Source organism: Crinia signifera, chromosome 6 (genome assembly GCF_055691185.1).
Source record: "Crinia signifera chromosome 6, ASM5569118v1, whole genome shotgun sequence".
NCBI classification, from domain to species: Eukaryota; Metazoa; Chordata; class Amphibia; order Anura; family Myobatrachidae; genus Crinia; species Crinia signifera.
This window is the reverse complement of record NC_139222.1, coordinates 145,928,963-145,951,915: the sequence shown is the minus strand read 5'-3', so window position 1 is coordinate 145,951,915 and position 22,953 is coordinate 145,928,963. Positions and strand designations below refer to the sequence as shown.

Here is a 22,953-nt window from a genome sequence, read left to right as displayed (position 1 = left end):
CAAAGGAAATCGGGTCCATCGCAGGCATTGTGTACCTTAACTTTAAGGTACACAATGCCCGCGATTGTGGCCGTTCTAGGAAACAAGTACCAGTGGTGGCATTGGTGGGGCTCAACAGTGCCCTGGACAAGTGGAGGTGCAGCTGCAGGGCTCGGGGAAAAGACCTGCATCCCAATGGGGGACTTTTGGCAGGTGGAGGGGGCTAAGCCCCTGCATGAAAAATAGGTAGCCACTAGTCTGACAGGAGGGGGAGACAGGGGGTCAGGCACTGCGGGCCACTGGTGTAACAGGAGGGGGAGGCGGTGATCGGGCATCATGCTCCCACTGCTGACAGGAGGGGGAGGCAGGGGTCAGGAAATGCAGGCCACTGTTCACCCTGGGATTTCTTTTTAGGGCAGGGTGCTGACACCACCCCCCATCACCAAGCAGGGCGCATTATTCAAACACACCCCCTGTTGGCTGGAAGCAGAAGGTAATTACATCCAACAGCTAAAGAGGGGGGGGGGGGGGAGATGGGTCAGCCACTGCGGAACACTGTGCCCGGCTGCTCTGACTGGAGGGGGAGGTGTCAGCGTGGATAGTGGGGGTATGAAAAGGTTGGAGGAAGTGTACAGGGATTGGATCACTTCTTTTCCTCTCCCTGTGCATACTGTATAGTGTTCCACTCCCAATTCTAGAAAATTTATATTCTATATATTTGTCCACCAAGTGCTCCACAAACCGACCTTTTCTCTTTTCGTATCCAGTAATTGATTACTGTCTGAGGCTGAGGCTGCACCCCCTCAAGAGACAACCATTTATTTCTAACTAACACAAAGGAGGGATTTCCTAGATCCCCTATGAACCAATAAGACCTAGTGCGGTAGTCTCAATCCCTGTGTTCACTAATGCAAGATTGTGAAAGACTTCCAAGGAATTCTTTGCTGCCAAAACTCCAAAATTGAATTTGCGCCTATGGGGAGTATTCAATGTAGAGAGGCTGAAACTAGCTGCTGTTTTCAGGGAGATTAAACTGAATATGCATGCAGTCTATTAAAGTTTATCCAATTTTACCTTTTGGCGAGATTTTCCGAATTTCATCAACATAGTCACTTGTCTTGTAATCAATTGGATGAGTGACTCCATGCTCCTTAAGTGCTTCATGTTTTGCTTCTGATGCAGTCCCAAATATTGTAATATCTTCCACTGTTTTACATAGCTGTGTTGCTGCAGTGCCAACACCACCTGTTAAGAGAAATTGCCATCAGTTCAGGTGTTTGTATGGAGGAATAAGGTTCCCAGGACTATTTTGAAATAGTCCTAGAGACAAAAAAAAAAAAAAAAAAAAAAAAGTTTCCCAAATATTAAACATTTTACCCAACCAATCATCTTTGGCAGTCTGCTCACCTAGTGGATTCCCAATTAGGCATGTGGCCCTATATAAAAGTCCTTCTATACTGCTGGCCAGATAATGGTCATTAAGACTTTTACTGCAAGAGGCTGTAAGTTGTGTGCTGTTGAGGCAGACTTGCCCCCTTAATGTCTGGGCAGATCTTTAAGTGACATTGTGGGAACAAATAAATGTCACACCTAGAAGCTGCCCGACCACTACATTTGCCTGTGTGGATTCGGTATGAAATACAGACTGTCAAATTCCCGACATAGAATGTAGACAGGTGAAAGTGTCAACCAAAAGTCAGGTTGACATGGGTTTTTTCACTATTTTTTGACCTGCATGTCGACATGGACACAGTTGGAAGTCAACTGTAGCCCCTCGCTAGGCACACTATTTTATTCTCCCACCACACCCTAGTTGATGGTAGGGCATGAAATACCGCCTGTCGGCACCCATGAATTTTATCTTATTACATCGATCACATCGCATGCGACCAGAAAGCACGCAATGCAATCAAAACGATGGTTTAATTGTACATGCACACTGATGGGTGATTGGTATGTTACATGCACCCCCATTGTTAACGCCAGGGGCAGCGGTACGCGTCCTTCCGACCTTTTCATACCCCCACTATCCACGTCAGCGTGGAGTCGATTTTAGTGTGGGGAGCCACAGAGCCTAAAGCGTGGCTAGCCTCGCATAAAACTTCACATGTATTCCGCATGCGCTCGCCATGCTTCGGGCTCAATGCGCTCACCACACTATATAACATTAACTCCACGCCGGCGTGGATAGTGGGGGTATGAAAGGTCGGAGTAAGTGTACCGCTGTGCTCGCCACAATTCGGGTTGGCGTTAGTGGCGGTAACAATGGGGGTGCATGTTACATAGTAATCACCTATCAGGGTGCATGTACAATGAAATCGTTTTTATCGCATGGCATGCTATTTTAAACACTCATGTCGACCTCGCGACTGAAAGTCATGTTGGACTTTCACCTGTCTACTTTCTTTGTCGGTATTTTGACCGATCAATGGTTGACGGTATTTTGACTGCATCCCACCTGCATTGACAGTTTTTGAAACGATTCTTAAACTTGGTCAGAGCAAGTTTAAACCCCTTTCACATTACATGTTATAAACATTATATGCCTGGTTAGTTAGTGGTTTTGTACCTTTCACACTGAACCCATTTTCACCCATTCCCTGGTACTTGGCAGCATGGTCCGTTGCACTTCACTTTAACCTATAGCTTCTGCTACTTTCTTAATACACCTTTAGCTTAGTTTTTCACTTGTGTGCTGTCCTGGGGTGACTGGCCTATGCCAACCTTTTTGGGGTTCCGTGCCCCAGATTCAAACTTAGTATTAGGGACCCACCAGAAATTAGGTCACTGAAGCTGGTTGGTGGGCAAATATTTCTTGGCCAATTAATATACCAAGAACCGCTATTAATATGGAGTGTGCATCTGCACCATGTATTTTTCTTTGCAGAACTATAAGTCCCATCATGGCACCTCATGTATATAGGGTGTGCATTCTAAGAACCCCCCCACCACAATGCAGTTAGAACCTGCTGCATTGAAGAGATGTGCTGATGTTTCCGACTGTTGGAAATCTCAGCACACATTGAATAGGTTATATTGTTCTGTGGACCAGGTATTGTGCTCAGCAGGGTTATCCCTACTGATGTGCTGCATGTCAGATAAGCCTACCCCACCGATGACTGGAAATACAGCAAGTAATTGTTAATCATGCAGCTGTACACCAATTGTGCAGTGTGTATGGCGGCAAGATATATTGTACCTCACATCAGCTGGTATATACATTGCCCAGTGTTTTCCAGCCTTGGAATTGGCTATGATGGTCTTGTAGGTGCAGACACTTGCAAAAAAAATAATAAAAACAAAAAAATCTCACTACCCCATAGGGCTCCGAACAGTTGCGTTAAGTCTGACTGACCTCAGCCCATTTTCAATGTTAAAAAGTGACGGCAACATGACATGGCACCCTTCATGCACGGTAGTATTAACACCTTAGTCCAGAACAGAAGATTGGTACATACCTCCCAACTGTCCCGCAGGAACTTCCCGCCATTGTCCCGCGCGGGGGGGGGGGGGGCGACAGTTGGGAGTCCCCCCAGCCTGCCAAGAAAAGATGCTATGCGCACAGTGTCTGTTCAGCGCTGATGAGCGGCGGAAAACTGGGGCGCGGCCGGAGGACGCGTCATCCCACGCCCCCTTTTTGGGAGAGAGTCCAGACCTCCCAACTACAGAAGTTGGGAGGTATGTTGGTAGCCTTCACTATAAATTGTTCTGGGAGTGCTAAATTAATTTCAGACTAACTACAGTTTCTCGAAGGATCTGTCAAAGGTAACAGGAAGAAGGGGGTTGCGGAAGCAACTTTCCAAGACTTTTTTCATTCGCTTTAGTGATAAATGCAGGACTAAGGGAAAGCTCAGATAGTGAATACAAGCAGTTGCTGTGTGTCTGCACCAAATTTATGTCATCTGTTCTAGAAAATTCCTGGAATTCATTCCCCGTTTGTGTGGGAGGAAAATACATTGTGAGAGACCAGAAAGTATGCCAATTCTGTTTGCATCTGATACTTTATCATATTTGCACTGTCCTTGTAGAGAAAGGAGACTTCCAGCATACTACAAAGCATGGGAATTGTACACAGCTAGTAGTGTATGGGATAACCAATAAGACATGATAAAGCACTGTTTACTAAAATATGTCTAACAATTTTCCTGGGGGGGGGGGGGGGGGGGAGGGGGGGGGGCTAGGGGCTCCTAGCTCGGAAACTCTACGTGCAGAGTCCATCGCCAAAAGCAATAGTCTTCCAGACGAGGTACTTCATGTCCACCGAACCAGATGATTCAAACGAGAACGACTAAGAACGACAAGACCATGTCCAAACTCCAAGGCGCTGTGGGCGGCACAAAAGGGAGGTTGTACATGTAGTACTCCTTGAATGAAAGTCTCTTGAATGAAAGTCTGCACTTTTGGTACAGCCTCCAATTTCTTCTGGAAGAATAGACCAGGACAAAATTTTAATGAGCCCAGACGCAGGTCCAAATCCAGACTGGCCTGCAGGAACCGGAGCAACCTATCCAGGTTAAATTCCACAGGTGGAAGTCCATTCTCCTTACACCACCCTACAGATTTCCTCCAAATAGAATTGTAGTGAGCCGCTGTTACTAGATTGAGCGCGAGTCATCGTGGAAATGACTGAGGCGTGTAGACCCTTATGAGCAAAAATCTGCTGCTCAACCTCCAGGCTGTTAAAACAAAGCTGCCCTAAGTCCCGGTAGACGCAGTGCCCTTGAGTTAGCAGATTGCTTCTGAGAGGTAGATGCCAAGGTATTCTGTCAGAGCTTGAAGACCCGTCTTGGCCAATCTGGTGCCACTAGAATGGCCTCCACCTTTTGAGTACCTTTGCCAGTAATGAAAGTGGTGGAAACGGTACACCAGGTCGAAGGACCAGGCTGTAGTCAGGGCATCTATGGCCTCAGTCGAGGATCCTTGGTTCTCGAACAGTACCTGGCGACCTTGTTGAACCTGGACGCCATGCGGTCGATCTGTGGCCAACCCCACCGATCCACAAGGTTTGCAAACACCTGTGGGTTGAGACTCCACTTCCCGGGGTGGAGTTCGTGGTGACTGAGAAAAGCCACCTCCCAGTTGTCCACCCCCAGGATGAAGATGGCTGAGAGTGCCGTCACATGCAGTTCTGCCCAAGATAGAATCTTGGTGACCTCCCGCATACAGGACTTTCTGTTCCCCCTTGGCGATTGATGTATGCCACCGTTGTGGCGTAGTCCAATTGTATCACCCAATTCTGGAGGAGCAACTGGGCCTGTAGGGTCACATAAAATACAGCCCTCAATTCTAGGACATTGATATGCAGTTTTGACTCCCGAGGTCCATCGGCCCTGAAAGGTCCTGCCCTTCGTCACAGCTCCCATCCTAGTAGACTGGCTTCTGTCGTTACGAGGATCCAATCCTGGATCCCGAACCACCGACCTGCCAACAGGTTTGGCGCATGGAGCCACCATAGGAGCTATTGGCGAGCTTGGTGCGACAGGAATATGCTCTTTGCATCAGGTGCTGTGACCCTGACTATTTGTTCAGCAAATCAAGTTGGAATGTTCTGGAGCGAAACTCCTGAACTGGATTGCATCGAAGGTTGCCACCATTTCCCCCAGGAGCTGGATACATTGGTGAACTGATACCTGCATCTTGGCCAGTATGGCAATCATTTTGTCCTCGGGAAGGAACAACGTTAAGTTTTGGTGTCCAACATAATTCCCAAAAACAAAAAATTGCGTGTTGGCGTCAAGGATGATTTGGGATATTGAGATTCTATCAGTGGCTGGACAGCACCTGTCTGGTGATGGCTATGTCCTGTATCAGGACCTGTTCTGGTCTTGCTTTGATCAGATTGTCCAGGTAAGGGATGATGTGGATGCCTTTCCGTCTGAGCAGAAGCATCATTTCAGCCATCACCTTGGTAAAAATACATAGAGCAGCCAATAGGCTGAATGGCAAGGCTCTGAATTGAAAATGCTTCTTTCAGAGCAAATCTCAGAAATGCCTGATGTAGGACCCAGAGAGATGTGGAGGTAGGAGTCTTGCATCTATTGATGCTAGGAATTCTCCCTCTAGACTTACTATCACTGTCCTTAAAGACTTTGTAGTTTGCAGGTTCAGGATAGAGTCTTTAGGTTCAGTTAGGTTGGAGTAATAACCCCCCCTTCCCTGTTCCGAAACTGGGACCGGTACAGTGACCAGTGATTTTACCAGTCTGTACTGCTTGACATAGTATTACCTGATCCTCCGTAGCTGCTGGTAATCCCGATAGGAAGAACCTGTGAGGGGACTGTCTGGCAAACTCAGTTTGTAGCAGTCTAAAAAAAAAAAAAAAAAAAAAAAAAAAAGGATTCCTCACCCAGGAGTCTAGTTGAGAAGCATCCCACTCAGCGGAAGTGCGCTAAACGCCCCACCTCCAGAAGCTCTGGTGGGGTACCCAGAGTCACACGGAGGGCTTTGAAACAATTGTAACAGGGGCACAGTCTTGTGATGCTGGGGCCGAAGGTTTTCAAGACCTTGCCCCGGGCTCCTCTCGAAGCCCCTCTTGACCTCTGTTTAGGCCTTAAGGACTGGTATAACGGCCCAGAGAAAGGGAGCCTGGTTTGCGTGGATGAGGTTGGAAGAAATGTCGATTTTTCCCGCTGTTGCTTTGAAAATTACTGCCGAACAGCTTCTCCTTTAAAAAGGGGAGATTTTACACTCTACGCTTGGAGTCAGCACCTGCTACCCACTGGCATAACCAGAGCCCTGCGACCAGACACCCCCATGGCTGAGGTGCGAGCGTTAATGGCACCTAGCTCCTTTTGAGCCTCAGAGCACTTTTGCAGTGTCCCGATATGGCGGTTGGTCTGCTACTTGTGCCACTGACATATCTGCCAACATGCCCTCCTGGATTTGTGACGCCCAGGTATAAATAGACTTTGCCATCCAACAACTGGTGAGGACTGGCCTTTGAGACGCCCCGCTTGCCGTATAGATGGCTTTCAGGGTGGTATCTAGCTTTTAATCTGAAGTATCCTTCAGAGTGGCAGATCCAGGGACTGGGAGTACCACATTTTTGGACAACCTGGATACCGAGGGGCTCCTCCCACACTTTCCTACTGACCGGGTCAAAGGTGGATTTGAACTTTTGGATAGCTGAAACCGCTTTTCCGGCTGTTTCCAGGCTTCCTTAAAATGTGTCCTCTAAATCAGCCTGTTCAGGAAAGACAATGTTCTGTTTTCTCCGTGAAACAAAAAATGGGTCGCCCTCCTCTGATGCAGCCAGAGGGAGATCCAACACCTCTCTAATTGCAATAATGAGAGGTTCCGGCTCATGAAGGGAAGAATGAGGGTCCTGTAATTGCTCATCTTCCTACCCCTGTGAATCCACATCAGAATCAGGCAAAATGGTGGGAGTGATATTCCACCCTTGCCGACAGGACAGTTAAAATACTGTTGTACCTGCTTGGTCTGCACAGTATTTGCAGCCAATTGTGAGGACACATTTTGCAGCATAGTTTTAATACTGGCAGCCCACTCAGTGGGACGCCACAATCAGACTCCCAGGAGCCTAAGTTGGGGTGACACTCCACTAAGTTGTGGAGACATGCATTGTTCACAAGTAATTTGTAACGTGGACCGAGGAAAAAAAAAACTGTGCTGCAGATTACACAGGTTCTCTCACCATACTGGAGACTGTAATTTTCCCACAAACACTAACAGTGAAATACAGATATAAATCAGTGAAGTATATAGAAACTGAGTTTTTCCCGATGTGTTAACCATAGCTTTAACAAGCCTGTGGGGGGGGGGGGGGGGGGGGGGGGGAGGAGGAGGAGTACTCAGATACTGAGGGGACCAGCACACCCTTAACCTCAACTCCCAGAATGAGAAGTTAGTTTAGAAGCACATACACATCAAATATGCATACAATATTGAGTGCACAAAGTAACACACAATCGCTTTTTCAGGGCTCTAAACACTTGCTGTTCTGCTGCAGATGTCTCTCCAATGCCTCACCGCTGCAGGTGTGTCAGGCAGCAATGGTGCAGCAGGAAGCAGTGTTAGTTCCTACAGAGCTCTGGTCCCGCTCTGAGCAAGCCCCGCCCCCTGCAATGATGCTGGACTTATACTGGCAGTTTTAAACAGCGCTTATGAGTAAACTGCCCTGGTGGTCCAGTGGCAGCCCTTAGCATCCAGTCTGACTGGGGGCTTGCGCTGTCCTTGTGCAGGAACACCGCAACTGCCGCCACCACCATCTTGCTGCACAATGAACTGGGGTACTCTTTTTTTTTTATTTCACCACTGACGCATGCAGGGGGTGGTGGGTAATGCTGCAGCGCAATGCCCAGATGACAATAACCCTCTCAGGACAGTGGTCCTGCAGCAGGGACAGCTCTGTACCTGCAACTTAACCCTTCTCCTGACTTTCCACGAAGCAGGAATGCTGTGAAGTCCAACACAGCAAACCCAAAATTAGTAACTGAAGACAAAACGCTCTGGAGCTACAGCAGTGTGCATCCTCTCCAGAGGAGCCAGTACAAAGTTATATATGTGCCTGTCTCCTGCGGATACCCTCTAATACCCAGTGTCTTGAGACCATCCCAGTATCCCATAGGACTAATGAAATAGTGTTGTGGCAAATTGTCTTATATGGTCAGTTTCATGTTCCTAGGATGTTGGGAGGTATGGTTTCACATTGTTTTTTGCTAGTGGACCTTCAGCAGTACAGAAAACTGGATCATACTTACACTCAATAGACTGAGCACTAAAGACTTTACCTTGTATATTGTAGAAGTAGACTTTCAAAATCTAGTGCACATTCCCTAAACAATCCCATTATAGGGCTGCACTGACCAAAATAAGTCAAGGGACCATTCACTTTTGTTTAAATACCATAGTCAGATTCCTCAGTACAATGCTTTAACCTAAACAGGAATTGCCCTTCTCAGACAGGAAGAGATCATTGCATGCAGGAAAGAAAGGATGCACGTTAACGGCTTGCTATTAAACAGCAGGAAGTGATGTCAATTGTTGGAATGCTCTGATATGCACTATCGAAGGATGTTACAAGTTGCAATTCTAAACATTTGAATGGTCAAAACCTAAAGCCATCTATATCCCTAAATGGAAATATTAGCTTTAGCAGGAAGCAGCAACTGTCCCTTTGTAATTTCAAAATAACTAGTTAGGCTATGGAGCACGGACACTTCTCCCAACAACAAGTACAGTAAATTATGGATTTAAATTCTTATAATAGCGCAAGTTGAATTACATTTAACATTTCACCCATGGCCATCTTATCAATCAGCACTGCATGTATGTAATCAGAAATCTTACCTGCTGCCATGTGGATTAGGACACTTTGTTTGGGTCTGAGGTTGCCAAAGTGGAATAGTATCATGTAGGCAGTTATGTAGTTTACCAGCAATGCCGCACCTTCATGGAAGCTCATTCCTTCCGGCATTATATATGTGTGGTTAGATTGTACAGTGACCAATTCTTGCCATAAACCAAACCGACTGAAAACCAACACATTATCTCCAATCTGGAAAAGATAAACGTTTCAGAATACTTTTAGCTATTGTGAATGACATGGTCTGTAGTTTTCACTAGAGATGACAGACCCGTGTAACCATTCTCAGTGGGGGTCAAACCAATTCAGCTTGTGTTAATAGTGTTGGGAGGGACCTCTTACTTAGCAGCTTGCTCATTTGAATATCTGGCTAGTGGATTTCTGCTTACACCCCTCCTGGGTGTACAAACCAAAAATATGCCAATTTGGTTGGAAATGCTGTTTAATGCCCTAGGCTGGCGCAAACCTTACAGCAGGACACTTAATTAGAATTCCAGTTCTCTTTAGACCTGCGAGTACCAGCATTCTGACATAATAGCACCCTAAAGTGAATTAACCACAATGAGCCAGTTTAAGCAAGTGTTCAGAACATAGTAATATAAGAGGGGAGCTAGTGAAGGTGCAGTAGTCTAAGGGCAGTATTCAATGAGAAAAATGATCCGTGTTTTATGGCGAGTTTGTGCTTTTCTCGCCTTGGACAGACTTTTGCTCTCAAAAAGCGAGCAACCCTATTCAACGTGCACTTCTCGCCGTGTCTCAGTGTAGCAATTCTCCATCTTTTCATGGAGAAGTGGAATATGAACTTTTACAATAAAAGGTTTGTTTTAATTTTGGTGTCCAAAAAAAAAAACAAATCAGGAATTTTAATCTGTGAAGGGGCATGATCTCCAAACATGAAGAATCTCCGCAAATACACGGTGAGTGCATGGCGAGCGAAAAAACGCTCGCCATGCACGGAGAATATTTACAGATATTATAACCTAGGAAGCATAGTAACAATGTTACTTGCAATGTGGTTAATCACTGACAGAGTTAAAGTTAAATTAGATTTGACTGTCTGTAAATACCCTGTTTTGTTGTATCACTGTCCCCTTTGTAAAGCACAACGGAATATGCTGCGCTATATAAGAAACTGTTAATAAATAAATTTGTTGATAACAGTTCCATGTCACCTGCCTCCTCAATTCTTAGCAGGTATATGGTAATTTGAGTACATTTTCTCTATACCATCGATCAAACGCATACATATAAAAAGCCCCCCTCCCCCCAAAAGTTTACCATTAGTATTTTGGATTTTAACATCAGACATCCCTGAAAGAAACAATGTTTCAACTTTACCACACCTTAATATGCATGTGAAATGTTTTGATCCAGAGGCTTTTCTGTATTTGTCAGTGTAAAAATGTACCACCACCTACCATAACTGACCAGGTAATTAAAAATGCAGGAACTGCATTACTATCATTTACACGACCTGCTTGTAATGAATGGTATGGAAAGTTTACCTGACTTCAAAAACTTTCAAAAGAGCACGAGTCCCACCCTTGGTAAGAATCTTCAAAAATTATGCACTAGACAAGTAGGGTACGTCAATGCTGAACTTTCTCCAGTGATAGGGTGCCTGCTCTGCACTATGCAGGCCACAGGAGCTTAACCCTTTGGGTGCCAACATTGATATGAGCTCCTCAAATTATCTGCTAAAAATGCCAGCGTTGCTCACAGCGACTGTTTAGTAAGTTTAGTTAGAGATGCTGGCATTCAAATATTTGAGGATCTCACAAAAATGTTAGCACTCAAAGGGTTAATCCACATTGATCATTACAACCTTGTTTGCTCAGAATACCCAGATTCTCATCTTGTGCTGCCTCCACAGGGAGAATAAAGATATGACATACTGTGAGCTACTTAACAATGGTCATGCTGCACCATGACAGTTGACAGTTGCTCCTCTTGCATGCTGCATCGGCAAATGTGTATGCACTTGCCGATGCTTGCCAGGCCCCTGCCACCAGCAATATTAGAGTTGGATCTTCTAATTTATATGATCCTTTAATGTATAACATTTCCCATTAAACTTCAGCTTTTTTTTGCCATTTTTCAGGTGTGAAAGGCTTGCTCTATATCCATACTGTAGTAATTCTAGAATGCTTCAAGATGTCAGGTTTGTTTAAGATTTTTCTATTTTAAATCAGTTAAATTACGGCAGCAATGTTTAGACATAGTCTAAAATATATCAAATGTAAAGGGGTTAATGCTGCTGCAGAGGAAATTGACACAATGTCAGGAGTTTTGGCCAGGAAATAGCAGTTCTATCACATGCAGGCAACATCTAAGCTGTAACTATGACGTGTCACATCTGCAGCGTGCCTTGTAACAATGCAGAGTGAAAAACACACGCTAGGCTTCAATTTCATGCCCACAACTACAGAGGAGTACAACACCCATCTGCAAGAGGAATGTGACCCTATGTCAAGTTGGTCCTAACTATCACTGCTAAACAGCAAATGTAGTTTTAGGTATCCAGAGCCAGATTGATCAGATTTGACCTAAACTAGGTACACTTGTACATTTACATAGTTGATGCACGTTTAGTCACTTCTAGGAGACCCTGAACCAGATTTATACACATTTACAATCCAACTGTATATATTTAACCCTCATCTGTCTACAGTATAAGCTGAAAATATTTTACCACCACACACCCTGATTGCTGGCAATCAGCCCTCACATTTAATTCATACAGAGCGACCCAGTCAGTATGCAGCAACAAATATGTAAAAAGGCCATTGTTGGGGTGGTTTAATTTTAATAAAATAGAAAAAAAAAAAATCAAGGTACCATCTAATTTAGAAGTGCCATTATGCCAGGGAAGGTCTGCTGGGACTTTTTGGATGCCTGTTATGATTATTAACCCTTCACCACCACCAGGGGTGCGCAGAAGAATAGTTCATTTGTAGGTCAGGAGGGTTGACAATATTGCAGGATGACCCTTATTGGGCGTGTCACTGATATATATTTTGTTTAATTGGAGATTACATAAATTGTGCATTTTCAATGTGCTTGTCTATACATCCCCCAGCCTTTCAAAAATCTGATGTTTGACATGTTCTACAAATGTCATTGCAAAGACTCAAATGGGGCATGGCCTTGTGCCAGCTAGGCCTCACATGTAAAAATGGTGCATGGCCTTGTGCAGGGCTGGGCAACACCGGCCCTCCAGATGTTAATGAACTACACATCCCAGGATGCTTTGCATTAGTTTTGCTAAGTGGCCATGCTGAAACTGATGCAAGGCATGCTGGGATGTGTAGTTCATGAACATCTGGAGGGCCGGTGTTGCCCAGCCCTGGCCTTGTGGGAGCTAAGCCACACCCATTTCATCCATGGCATCTGCTTTGTCTTACATAAGACATAATTTTGGATCACTGCCTCTGACTGGTTGCCCACCCCTGTCCTAGAGGATGTACAGTCATTGGGCTGTTCCACTAAAATCATTCTGTTACAGTAAGTAATATGAGGCAATTACAGGTTGAGCTGATCTCAAGGTTGCTGTGCTGTTCTGTAAACACAATAGTTATAAACTGGAATATTGCCAGAGTTTGTTTGAAGTTTATTCATTTACAGTCTGGGCCAGAGTCATTCTGCCAAATTGTAATTAATCTGCAATATCTGTAACAGTCTTGTATACCAATTTCAAGAAGTCAGATAGCCTACATACAGATGACTGGTGGTGGGGAATTGGTAGACAGCAATTGGGTCAACCACTATTAGTCAACGGGCCATATGTTGACATACATTAGGTTGACATGGTCACAACACAATGGGTAGACATTAAAAAGTGTGGTTGTGGTGTTTGTGAAACACCTGGTTAAAAAAAACAACCCACCACAAAGTATACTAAGTGAAGCAGTGCACTTCACTTTTAGTGCCCATGTCAACAGACATACAAAAATTAAAAAACTCAGAACGACACATGAATAAGGCCAATGTACCTTGGGTTGACATATCGCCTGTCGACCAATAGTGGTCAACCCTATGACCATACCTGGGATGCCTGGGTACTACATAGGCGTGACCTCACACCTCCACTTGTAATAGGGCCTCAAACATCTTTAGCACTGGCCCATGAGGCTCTTAATCCAGACCTGTATTAATGCCATATGGCAGTGGTTCCCAAACTGTGCCTAGGCACCCTGGGGTGCCTCAGGACACTTGCAGGGGGTGCCTTGGGTTGGTGGACCAGGATCAATTCATATTATTTATGGTCAATGTACCAGGCAAAACCAGTGCTTGTTGCTGCTAACCATAATATGTGGACAAACAGAAGCAAATCCTGTCCCTCACCTGAAAATTTAATATTTTTTTCTGAATTTCTCGATAAGCAGCATTTGGCCTAGGGGTGCCTTGAAAATATTGATGCTCTATGGCGCCGTGATTCAAAAAAGTTTGGGAACCCCTGCCATATGGTGTATTGGTAGCAAGCCAGCATACCGTTGTGCAGCTCCCTTATCTATGCAGATAATCTTAAATGAATTTTGGTTCTCAAAGTTTACTTTGCTCAACTTGTTGCAGAGTCTCATTTAGGATTATCGTATTTTTTTTTATATACTGTATGTTTATAAGGGAGCTGGAATGTCACACCACACTGACCCACAGCAGTTATGAATATGGAAAGATCTTTGTACTTTGCCAAATGAACTTGGACCAGTGACATTTCCAGCAGTCTCCTAAACATGCAGTCTGGCTCCACAAACTAGAGTACTTTAGAAGTGGTCGTGCACTAGTAAGCGCTAGTTAGGTTTTAAACATCCAAACAATAGGCTGTACCCCCACGAGGGAGCAGTCGTGATTCGACGACTGGATAATAACTGTCGCAATCCCGACCGAGTCGTCCGGCACCCAAATAAAACGAGTTTGTGAAAAAGGTAGTTCTAAGCATGTCTGTAATAACCAATATTAGGCTGAACCACCCAATGGTTGGTATGTATGCGAGTAGCTTTTATTGAAGACCAGAAACAAACAAAAAAAATACATAAAGGGGTTCTTACATGTGCCTCTAAGTAGAGAGATGTTTTGATTTAGCTTGTTTCAGGGTTAAAAAAAAAAAAAAAAAAAAAAAAAACACAAAAAAAAACCTCAAAAGTAAATAGACAGCCCCAACACCAACTCTAAGCAGCCGCAGACCTGCTCCCACGATCTGTTCCAACCCCTTGATGCTAGGTACAGCATGCTCCTCGCGTGAGGTCATGACATCAAAATCTGGCACAGCACAGGTCAGAGGTGGTATGCGGCAGTGGCTCTAGAGTGGAAGCAACAATGTGACCTCGAGAGCCACTACTGCTCTAGAATATTGAGAAACTGCCTATTGATTTGATTTGTCTTGAGTACAACAGCTATGATCCAGTCTCTTTAGCTTAAACATGTGCGGGGGGGGGGTTGGTGGCTTCCTACAAGGCACTAAAAAGGTCCCCTTACACTAGTCCGATTTGGCCACTTTTCACCCAATTCCAATGGCTAGGGCCGAGAGTTAAGTGTGGCCAAAACTGAGGGCATCCGATTCAGTCCTGTGCGCGTCAGAGATTGGACCTGCTACATGTCTGACCCCTGACTCCGCTCAAGGGGGGCCGAGAATCAGGTGGCCATATACTGCTTGACTTCTCGTAGTGTAGGACCACCTTAACATTGTGGCATGTGCAGACTGAACTACATACATAGTGTGAAAAAAATAAAACCACACATCCCTTTCCTTTGCATTTAATTTACTCATAGCGGCACACTTTGGGGGGTATACAATTAGTTGTAAGACAAACAGCCTGTAGCTTAAAGTAATACAGGATAACAGAATTGAAGTATATATTAAAGGGCATAACAGATTCGGGGGTATTTGAAACGTTTTAAATGGCTACAATATGCAAGAAATAGCAAGCTTGCTTAAAATAAGTGTTCTCAAAGTTGGGGGGTATTCAACTATATTTAAGTAAATTAAGGGAATTTAAAACTGATTACTCCCACATCACTTTCCTTCCAGAACTGCCAGCCTTATTGGCTAATTAAAAAGAACTTAAAGTGCCTAAATAGTCATTAAGAGGGTGGGCCAAGGGTTTTGACCCAGTCCTAAATATTTTTAGCCAAAAACAGGGATGGTCCCCAACTTTACCAGCTTATGGGTGGTATGCAATCTGTGATCACGGCTGTCGATCCCCGCCGACAGCTGTGATCCTGGCCCGTTTGCGGTCAGATAGACCGCATAACGACAGACAGGATTCAATGTCCCGCCTGCCGATGGGCGCAAAGGGGGGCATGGACTGTCAATCTGCGGCCCGGTTAATGACAATCCACGGCAGAACAGGTCCGACTGCTTCTGAAGTCGGGCCCGTTCTGCCGTGACCCCGAATCAATGCTGTCGTTAATTAGCATGTCGGAAATAGCGGCGGCACATTGCATTGGGTTATCCCAAGGTATTGAAACTTGGGATAACCCAATGGAAAACGGATTGCAGAACCTGCTTTATATATTGGGTGGGAAAAGGGGATTGGGATAGGGGGAGTATGACCGCACCGGTATTGGTAAAGATTTCAAAGAGAATAAGGCAGTAGTGATAGGAACTGACCTATGCCTATATGATAGGATAAATTTGTCCCAGAGCGCCCAGTGGCTGGACGCCAGTGGGTGCCTGTTTGTGGGACGGTCAGTGGTGCACCCCGGAGTTAGAAAAGCAATATGTAGATTTGCCAAGAGAGGTAGAGAGAAAAAAGAAAACTCTGGGTGGGGGCACTCTTCTATCACTGTTGCAAGTTTGGTTTTTGATACACTTTAAAATTTAATGTTTATTGGATATACTTTAAAATAGGTTCCTCAAAATATTTCCCCTAAGTACGTGGGGCGCCGCAAAAATATGTGTTTGATTAGGTAGGGGCAGATTTATGCCACCTAGGGAAAGGGAGACGACCGGTTTTTATTTAGGGTTTTGTGATTGATCCTCATTTATCCTATAATCTCACCATGGTACTGGTATAGGTTTTTAAGGATTATAATCATCGGATCATTTTTGTATAAAAACCGGTGGTCACCTATCGGGCAGACTGAGCTGTAATCAGGTAAGTACTCGCAGGGGGCGATATAGCGCTACAGGTAGAGTTTGCAGGTTAGAGACATGAATAGCATAAGTTCAATAGGCAGTGTGTAGATAATACACGTTGTTCACAAATTAGATCAAGTAGGTAATATAGGTGGGAGCCACTGGACTGAGCCAGCGGTTACCTGGTGACCTGACCCGCCTGCGATGAGGTACTGGCGTCAGGTCTGCTGCTGTCTCTCTGTAGCGGTGTCCCTGTCTGAGCTCCTGCCCGGCCGGTCACGTGAGTGCACCACGTGATCGGAGTCCCGTCTGACGTACGTTTCGCGGTGCGCTTGGTCACAGGGGGGTGTGTGGGAAGAAAAGAACCTGCTTTATCACAGCATCCTGCTTGCATGCAAAGTAGCTGCACTTCACAGCAAAAAAAAAAAAAAAAAAACAGCAAGGACTTTGATGTTATGATGTACAGTAGGGGGCCCCCCAACAGAAGTTTTCATAAAGAAAGCCAGTATGTATTGAGCAATCCAGTTTTTTAGAGTACCCTGGTGAAAACTGCAGTGAAGTTTTAAACTTAGCATAGGCTTTCATGTTCCCCTCGAAAAATTACAAGAGAACAAAAAAATGTTGGCAGATAGATAGTATACTACGGTAACCCTGGCCCAATCTCAGCCTGCTTGCCTGTTCAGCAGGCTTCAATGTCTAGATTGTTAAAAAGGGGGCGTGGTTGCATAAATGGCCGCAAATTGTCGATACGGCTGTGGTATCAATCCATGGCCGTTCTCAGCTAAACAGTCCTGACAGCTAGTTGGATCTGTTGTGCAGAGATACCTCTTCAATGCAGTCAGGAAGACATAATTGACTAGGCGCCCGCCACTAGTATCCCTGTCTGAAATAAGAGACTACCAAAAGATGAAGAGTTGCTAGTTTGTAGTGTCCACTTAGATATATTGATCTTTTAAAAACTGCAATAGACACTAGCACCACAAGATCAGTTTTAGCTACCAGTTCCATTGCAGAATACGAATTCAGCTTTAAAAAAAACAGTTAAAGTTATTTATAGGTTTCACCATGTTGAGCATCAATTAATATCCACTGCTAGGACTGGTATTTGTTAAACAAGTGATTATAGCAAATAGGGCTGACTGTCCATGTATTGATGACTAAACCAAAGTTAGTCAATTACTAACTGAACTGCTAAATCGGACAATAAAGACCAATATAAAATGTCAAAATATTTATAAAAAAAAAAAAACCCCACCAACTTTCACTTCCTGTATGAATTTGGCATGACTTCTTTGCTTAAGTCCGACAAAGCAATTCCTTCCTTTCCAAATACTTTCAACTATTACTGTAGCAGAATATGCTATTAGCTTGGGATGTATAGTTATTCATCTTTGACCAACAGGTTATAGAATAGTGCAGGGCTTTGTGTCTCACTGCACTTTACAGTGTAATGTATTGGCTCCACATGTGTAGGAAAATCGGGTCAGATGCACCAAGCATCAAAAAGTGATGAAGTGGAGAGCTAGGCGCTGGCTGGCTGTTTATAGTTTCAGTTCTGTATTTGTCATCCTTATGTGGCAAGAGATGGGGTTCTCCAATTAACCATTTTTACACAATTATGAATGGCTACCAACACTAGTTTTTGCTGGTCACAAGCATAAGTTTGTCTTGGTCCTGGACCACCAGTCTAAGGCACCCCAGGGTGTGTTCTAGGGTCAATGGTTAAGAGAATTAAAGGCATCCCAAGATCAATGCCTAAATCCCCAGTTACCCTTCTCCCTAGGCTCACCAATTGTGTACAGGCCCAGCTGGAATCACATACTGTGCCCTACAGCTGTAGGCTCAAAGTTATACCTAGCAAACTCCTTTAACTATCGCTGTTAACCCCCCCCCCCCCCCCCAATAAAAAAAAAAAAAAAAAAAAAACACAAGATACCACACTATTGGTACCGATATCTTAAGTACTTTAGTTACCCCTGAAATGTATCTATTTTGCAGAAATCTGTTGACATGCATACAGCCCAACAGATGGATCATGCCTTAATGAAGCAAATAGGAGGTGGGCGAGCTCCAATCAGATATTCAGCAGCCAGAAACTGCAATGGGAAGCAATCAAAAACAGAGCACTTAATTAGGACTACACCGTACAGCAAAAATAAAAATCAGATTTTTTTAGTTCTGTTGAGGCTCTGCAGGACGAGCCTTTTACACATACTGGTTTGTGGCATAACATTCAATGCCTGCATGTGTAGTCCGTTAACATGGGAAGCTTGTCGGATTCATATGCGTTATAGGGATTGGTTACTGCCAATTACATCTGTAGATTGCTGTTAACCAAAACAGCAGTAAGATATTACCACAATTTGTTATAGGAACTGCAATTGTTTAAATATTGCACAGTATGGAGAAATCAGGAAAGGGGTAAGCACAGACTGTAAGTGTTAGCATTACTGCCTCAGGTCATGGATTAGATTACCACCATGGCCCTATCTGTGTGGAGTTTGTATATTCTCCCAATACTTGCATGGGTTTCCTCCAGGTACTCTCGTTCCCTCCCACATTCCAAAGATATACTGGTAGGTTAATTGGCTCACAACAATATTAACCAAAGAATGACTGTACACATGTGGTAGGGAATATAGATTGTAAGCTCCACTGGGGCAGGGACTGATGTGATTGTTCAAATATTCTCTGTAAAGCGCTGCGGAATATATGTGCGCTATACAGATAAATAAGGGACCACTTGTTTTAAAAAGCCTGATAAAACCTTCATATGTGGGAACACTGTATAACAAAACTAGAGCACTAAATTAGTTACACCTCCAAATAAAAAAAAAAAAAAAAAAAATATAAAAAAAAAAAAGTGATCCATCTTATACAGCGGAAGTGATCGTGAACATCCAATTTCTATTATACAAAATACATTCCTAGATGAAAGATTCTTAAAAGTTGGGTACACACTGGGCAATATAGTTTGACAACCACAATCTTGATAGCTAAACACTCATGATGATCAGCCAATGTGTACATTTAATATTAATTGTACATGCTCCCAGGCATAATTAATGACACCCCCAGTTGTCTGTACTTGCAGCACAATCTGACATGGACAGCGACTGCATGTATGGAATGGTGACTTCACTGACCGATAGTTAGATACGTCAGTGTATTTTTTGTATTGAAACAGCTCACATCAGCACCTAGTTCCTTTTACCTTGATTAAAAAAAGAAAATTGCAACGTCAGTGTGTATGCCTTGTTTTGTTCTGTGGCACAACCGATTTATATAACTGGGTGGGAATCGTCCAGTGTGTACCCAGCATTAAAGACCATTTTTACATGCATTTTCCACATGGCCTCTAGTCAGGAAAGATTAATATTGCACAGTACTCCTGATGTCAGGAGCCAGTCAGATTTCTGACTCCTAGGCATTTTCAATTGTTGTGTGGGCATCTAAAAATATTGGGCACCCACTTAGGATATTCAACTGTTGCATTGAGTGCATGACCTGTACTCACGCCCATTAGCACTGGCTTTAGCTACAAACCACTGTTTACACAAATTTCAGCTCACACCACAGGAGTCTGCTAGCTAAAGTGCCTCCCTAGTAACAGTTGAATCAGCCCCAAAGTCCACGGTCACTAAATTGACCAACAGGCCAAGAAATTGATCTTTATTACTAGACTTGCAATAACCAGTCTAGATAAAAACTGGTTTATTTTTGCATCCCTGTAGTCATGTATGGTGTTTTACACTAAGTAGAAGTATAGATCAAGATCATAGTTTAAAATTTCATTAACACTATAATTGAGTGTGCAGATACCAGTATTTGCAACCAAGACTCAAAAGACAGCTACCTAAAATTAGTACACTATTAGGATTGTAATTTCATTTTCCAATGGTAGCCTAGAGTTGTATTCAGACTTTAGTCAGCGTATCTAATGCCCCTTTCAGACCGCACTTAAGAAACGGTATATTGCCGTTTTTTTACGGTTTTAAAACGGTAATCTGTGCGGTCTGAAAGGTGCAGATCCAATTAACCGGTTTGAAAATAGCGTTTTTCAAACCGGTTAAAATGCAGGGTCCTACCCGTTTCAGACCCGGTATTTTGGGATCAAAATCGGGTCTGAAACGGTATTTAGGACCCAGCCAATGAGCTGGGTCCTAAATTCAGCGCAGTGAATATTTAATGAGCGCTCATTAAATATTCACAGCACTGGAGCCGCCCCGCGCACGTGTGTCAACACCCCCCCCAGCGTGTCGACCCACCCTCCGTGCAGCCGGTACCTCCGTTGTGGATCCCGGCAGTGCAGTATGGTCGGAAGCACTCATAAAAAAAAAGTGTCTTTCAGAAAATGGCTGCCCCATAGGAAAACCCGTTTAAAAAAAAAAAAAAAAAAACAACTGTCTTTCGTATGGGGGCAGCCATTTTACAAAAGTCACTTTTCTTATAAGAAAAATGACTTCGGGAAAATGGCTACCCCCATCGGAAAATGGCTACCCCCATACGAAAGACAGTTTTTAATTTTTTAAAACAGGTTTTCCTATGGGGCAGCCATTTTCTGAAAGACACTTTTTTTCATAAGTGCTTCCGACCATACTGCAGTGCCGGGATCTGCAACCGAACTCAGGTACCGGCTGCACGGAGGGGAGGGAGGCGGCGCTGAAGGCTGCACTGGCTTTGACCCTGTATTTGGAAAGTTTCCAAAAATGGGTCTGCCAGTGTCAAAAAAAAAAAAATAAAAAAAAATCAGCACTTAACAGTAATATACCGTTTAAGAGGTGCGGTGTGAAAGGGGTTTTACCTGGCAGACCCGTTTTTTAAAACGTTTTCAAATACAGGGTCAAAGCCAGTTATGCGGTCTGAAAGCAGCATAACTCACCAACTGGTACTACACTAGCATCAGGACTGCAATGGAGCAGGGAAGAGGCTAAAAAGCTCACTGCAGTCTGGTAATGTGTACCTGGCTGATCCAGCTACCCCTACACTGGAAGTGCATACACACGTTCCAATGCAGAACGCTGCAATGCTAGAGAGGTTTTCTGTCAGCCATGTAGCAGAGCCCATTATAAGACATCCAATGATGGCAGAGGTGCATACACTGCCCAACATGCAGATTTGCAAGCTGCCTTGTCTGTACCTAGCTGTACATTTTAATTGAAAATACAAGACTGAAGTACATGTAGAGCAATTTGAAGGCTTATTAGATTGAATCTCAATTAACTTGGATATTTAACACGACCTGACTAAAGGGCATTTAGATAGTCTGCCATCAATGGCCTTACATTTATACCAAATGCTAGGTTGCACCCGGGTTTTTGGACCGCTTCAAGCCGGGTGCAACCCAGCATTTGTTCCCTTTTACACCAGCACCCCTCTCCCACCCAGCGCAGGCGGTTCCTGAGCCACCACTTGGAGGACATCTCCGATCGCTGGGGGCAACCCCAGCACTAAGGTAATCTGCTGGGCTGCCCCCGGCCCCTGTGCACCCCCCCCCCCCCACTCCCCCAGCCCTTGTCCGGGAGGTGAAAGCATTAGGCCATCTTCTCAAAGTATTTGAATAATTATTCAAACCGTAATGTTTCATTGTTTTCCATCTAGAAAACAAGTCCTGTTGGAGAGTTTAATTTATATAGTGCACTATATAAATTAAACTCTCCAACAGGACTCAAAGCGCTTGAGTGATAAGTAACCAGCCAGTCTCCTACCTGTCATTATCAAATCAAGCCTAACATGACAGGTACTGTAGGAGCTGATTGGAGAGTGATAACACCAGCCATTTTATCACTTTTTGAAGCTTGATACATCTGGCCCATAGTCTCTTTAGCTTTCAAAGAGGCAGCAACGGAGAAGCCCAGTTAAACAGGATGCAAACAGAACACCTCTAGTAGAGTCAGCAACACTCATTTGCTATTGTGCCATCTATTCATTTTAAGCACAAAGTTAAGTTTATATTGTACCTACATACAGCAGCATTAAAGAAAACTCAGGATTTGTGTCTGAGGGTGGGATGCCCTAATATCCGCAGACCCACTTTCCCAGCAACTGCATCCATAATCACATATGCAAAGGGCAGCTCTTGCAATAAGCTGTAATTTGCCCCATCCCTGTATCTAACATGAGGTAGAGGGAGACCAGCACACACACCTCAAAGCAATCTAACCCACTACCCAGAGCAGTCTGCATGGACTTCATAGCAGCTCTTGTTCAGTTGCATCTCCATGACAGGAGAGCACATTGATCATGCTCCTTCCACATTTTGCTCATTCAGAGACCACAGGCCCTGTTGTGGTGCAGAAATATCCCATGACTACCGCTTCATCACTGAAATATTTGCATGTGATCTGTGACAAGCTGGCAGTCATGTAAATATTGGTACAGTTACACTCAAGGTCTTATTTCCAGTATTCTGTTACAAATAAGTGAACAGACATCAGCATTGTGTAAACGATACATTTACCAAATATTTGCAGTGACATTTCCATTAACCACTACAACCATGATTTCATGGGGTTCTGTTCCAAACTAACAGTATGTGGGCATTATACCATGTTTTAGCAGCTTAATAGCT

The 22,953-nt window shown here is 44.2% G+C and overlaps 1 protein-coding gene across 1 annotated transcript in view; it reads right to left on the bottom strand.

Moving 5' to 3' along the window:
- The window catches only part of VAT1 (vesicle amine transport 1), a 58,342-nt gene that overhangs the window by 15,627 nt on the left and 19,762 nt on the right, over window positions 1–22,953 (bottom strand). Inside the window, exons 2-3 of the mRNA XM_083147549.1 lie at window positions 9,289–9,496; window positions 1,054–1,224 (exon numbers count right to left, since the gene is read on the bottom strand). Of these exons, the coding sequence (XP_083003675.1) occupies window positions 1,054–1,224; window positions 9,289–9,496 (379 nt within the window). The remainder of the gene's footprint in view (window positions 1–1,053; window positions 1,225–9,288; window positions 9,497–22,953) is intronic.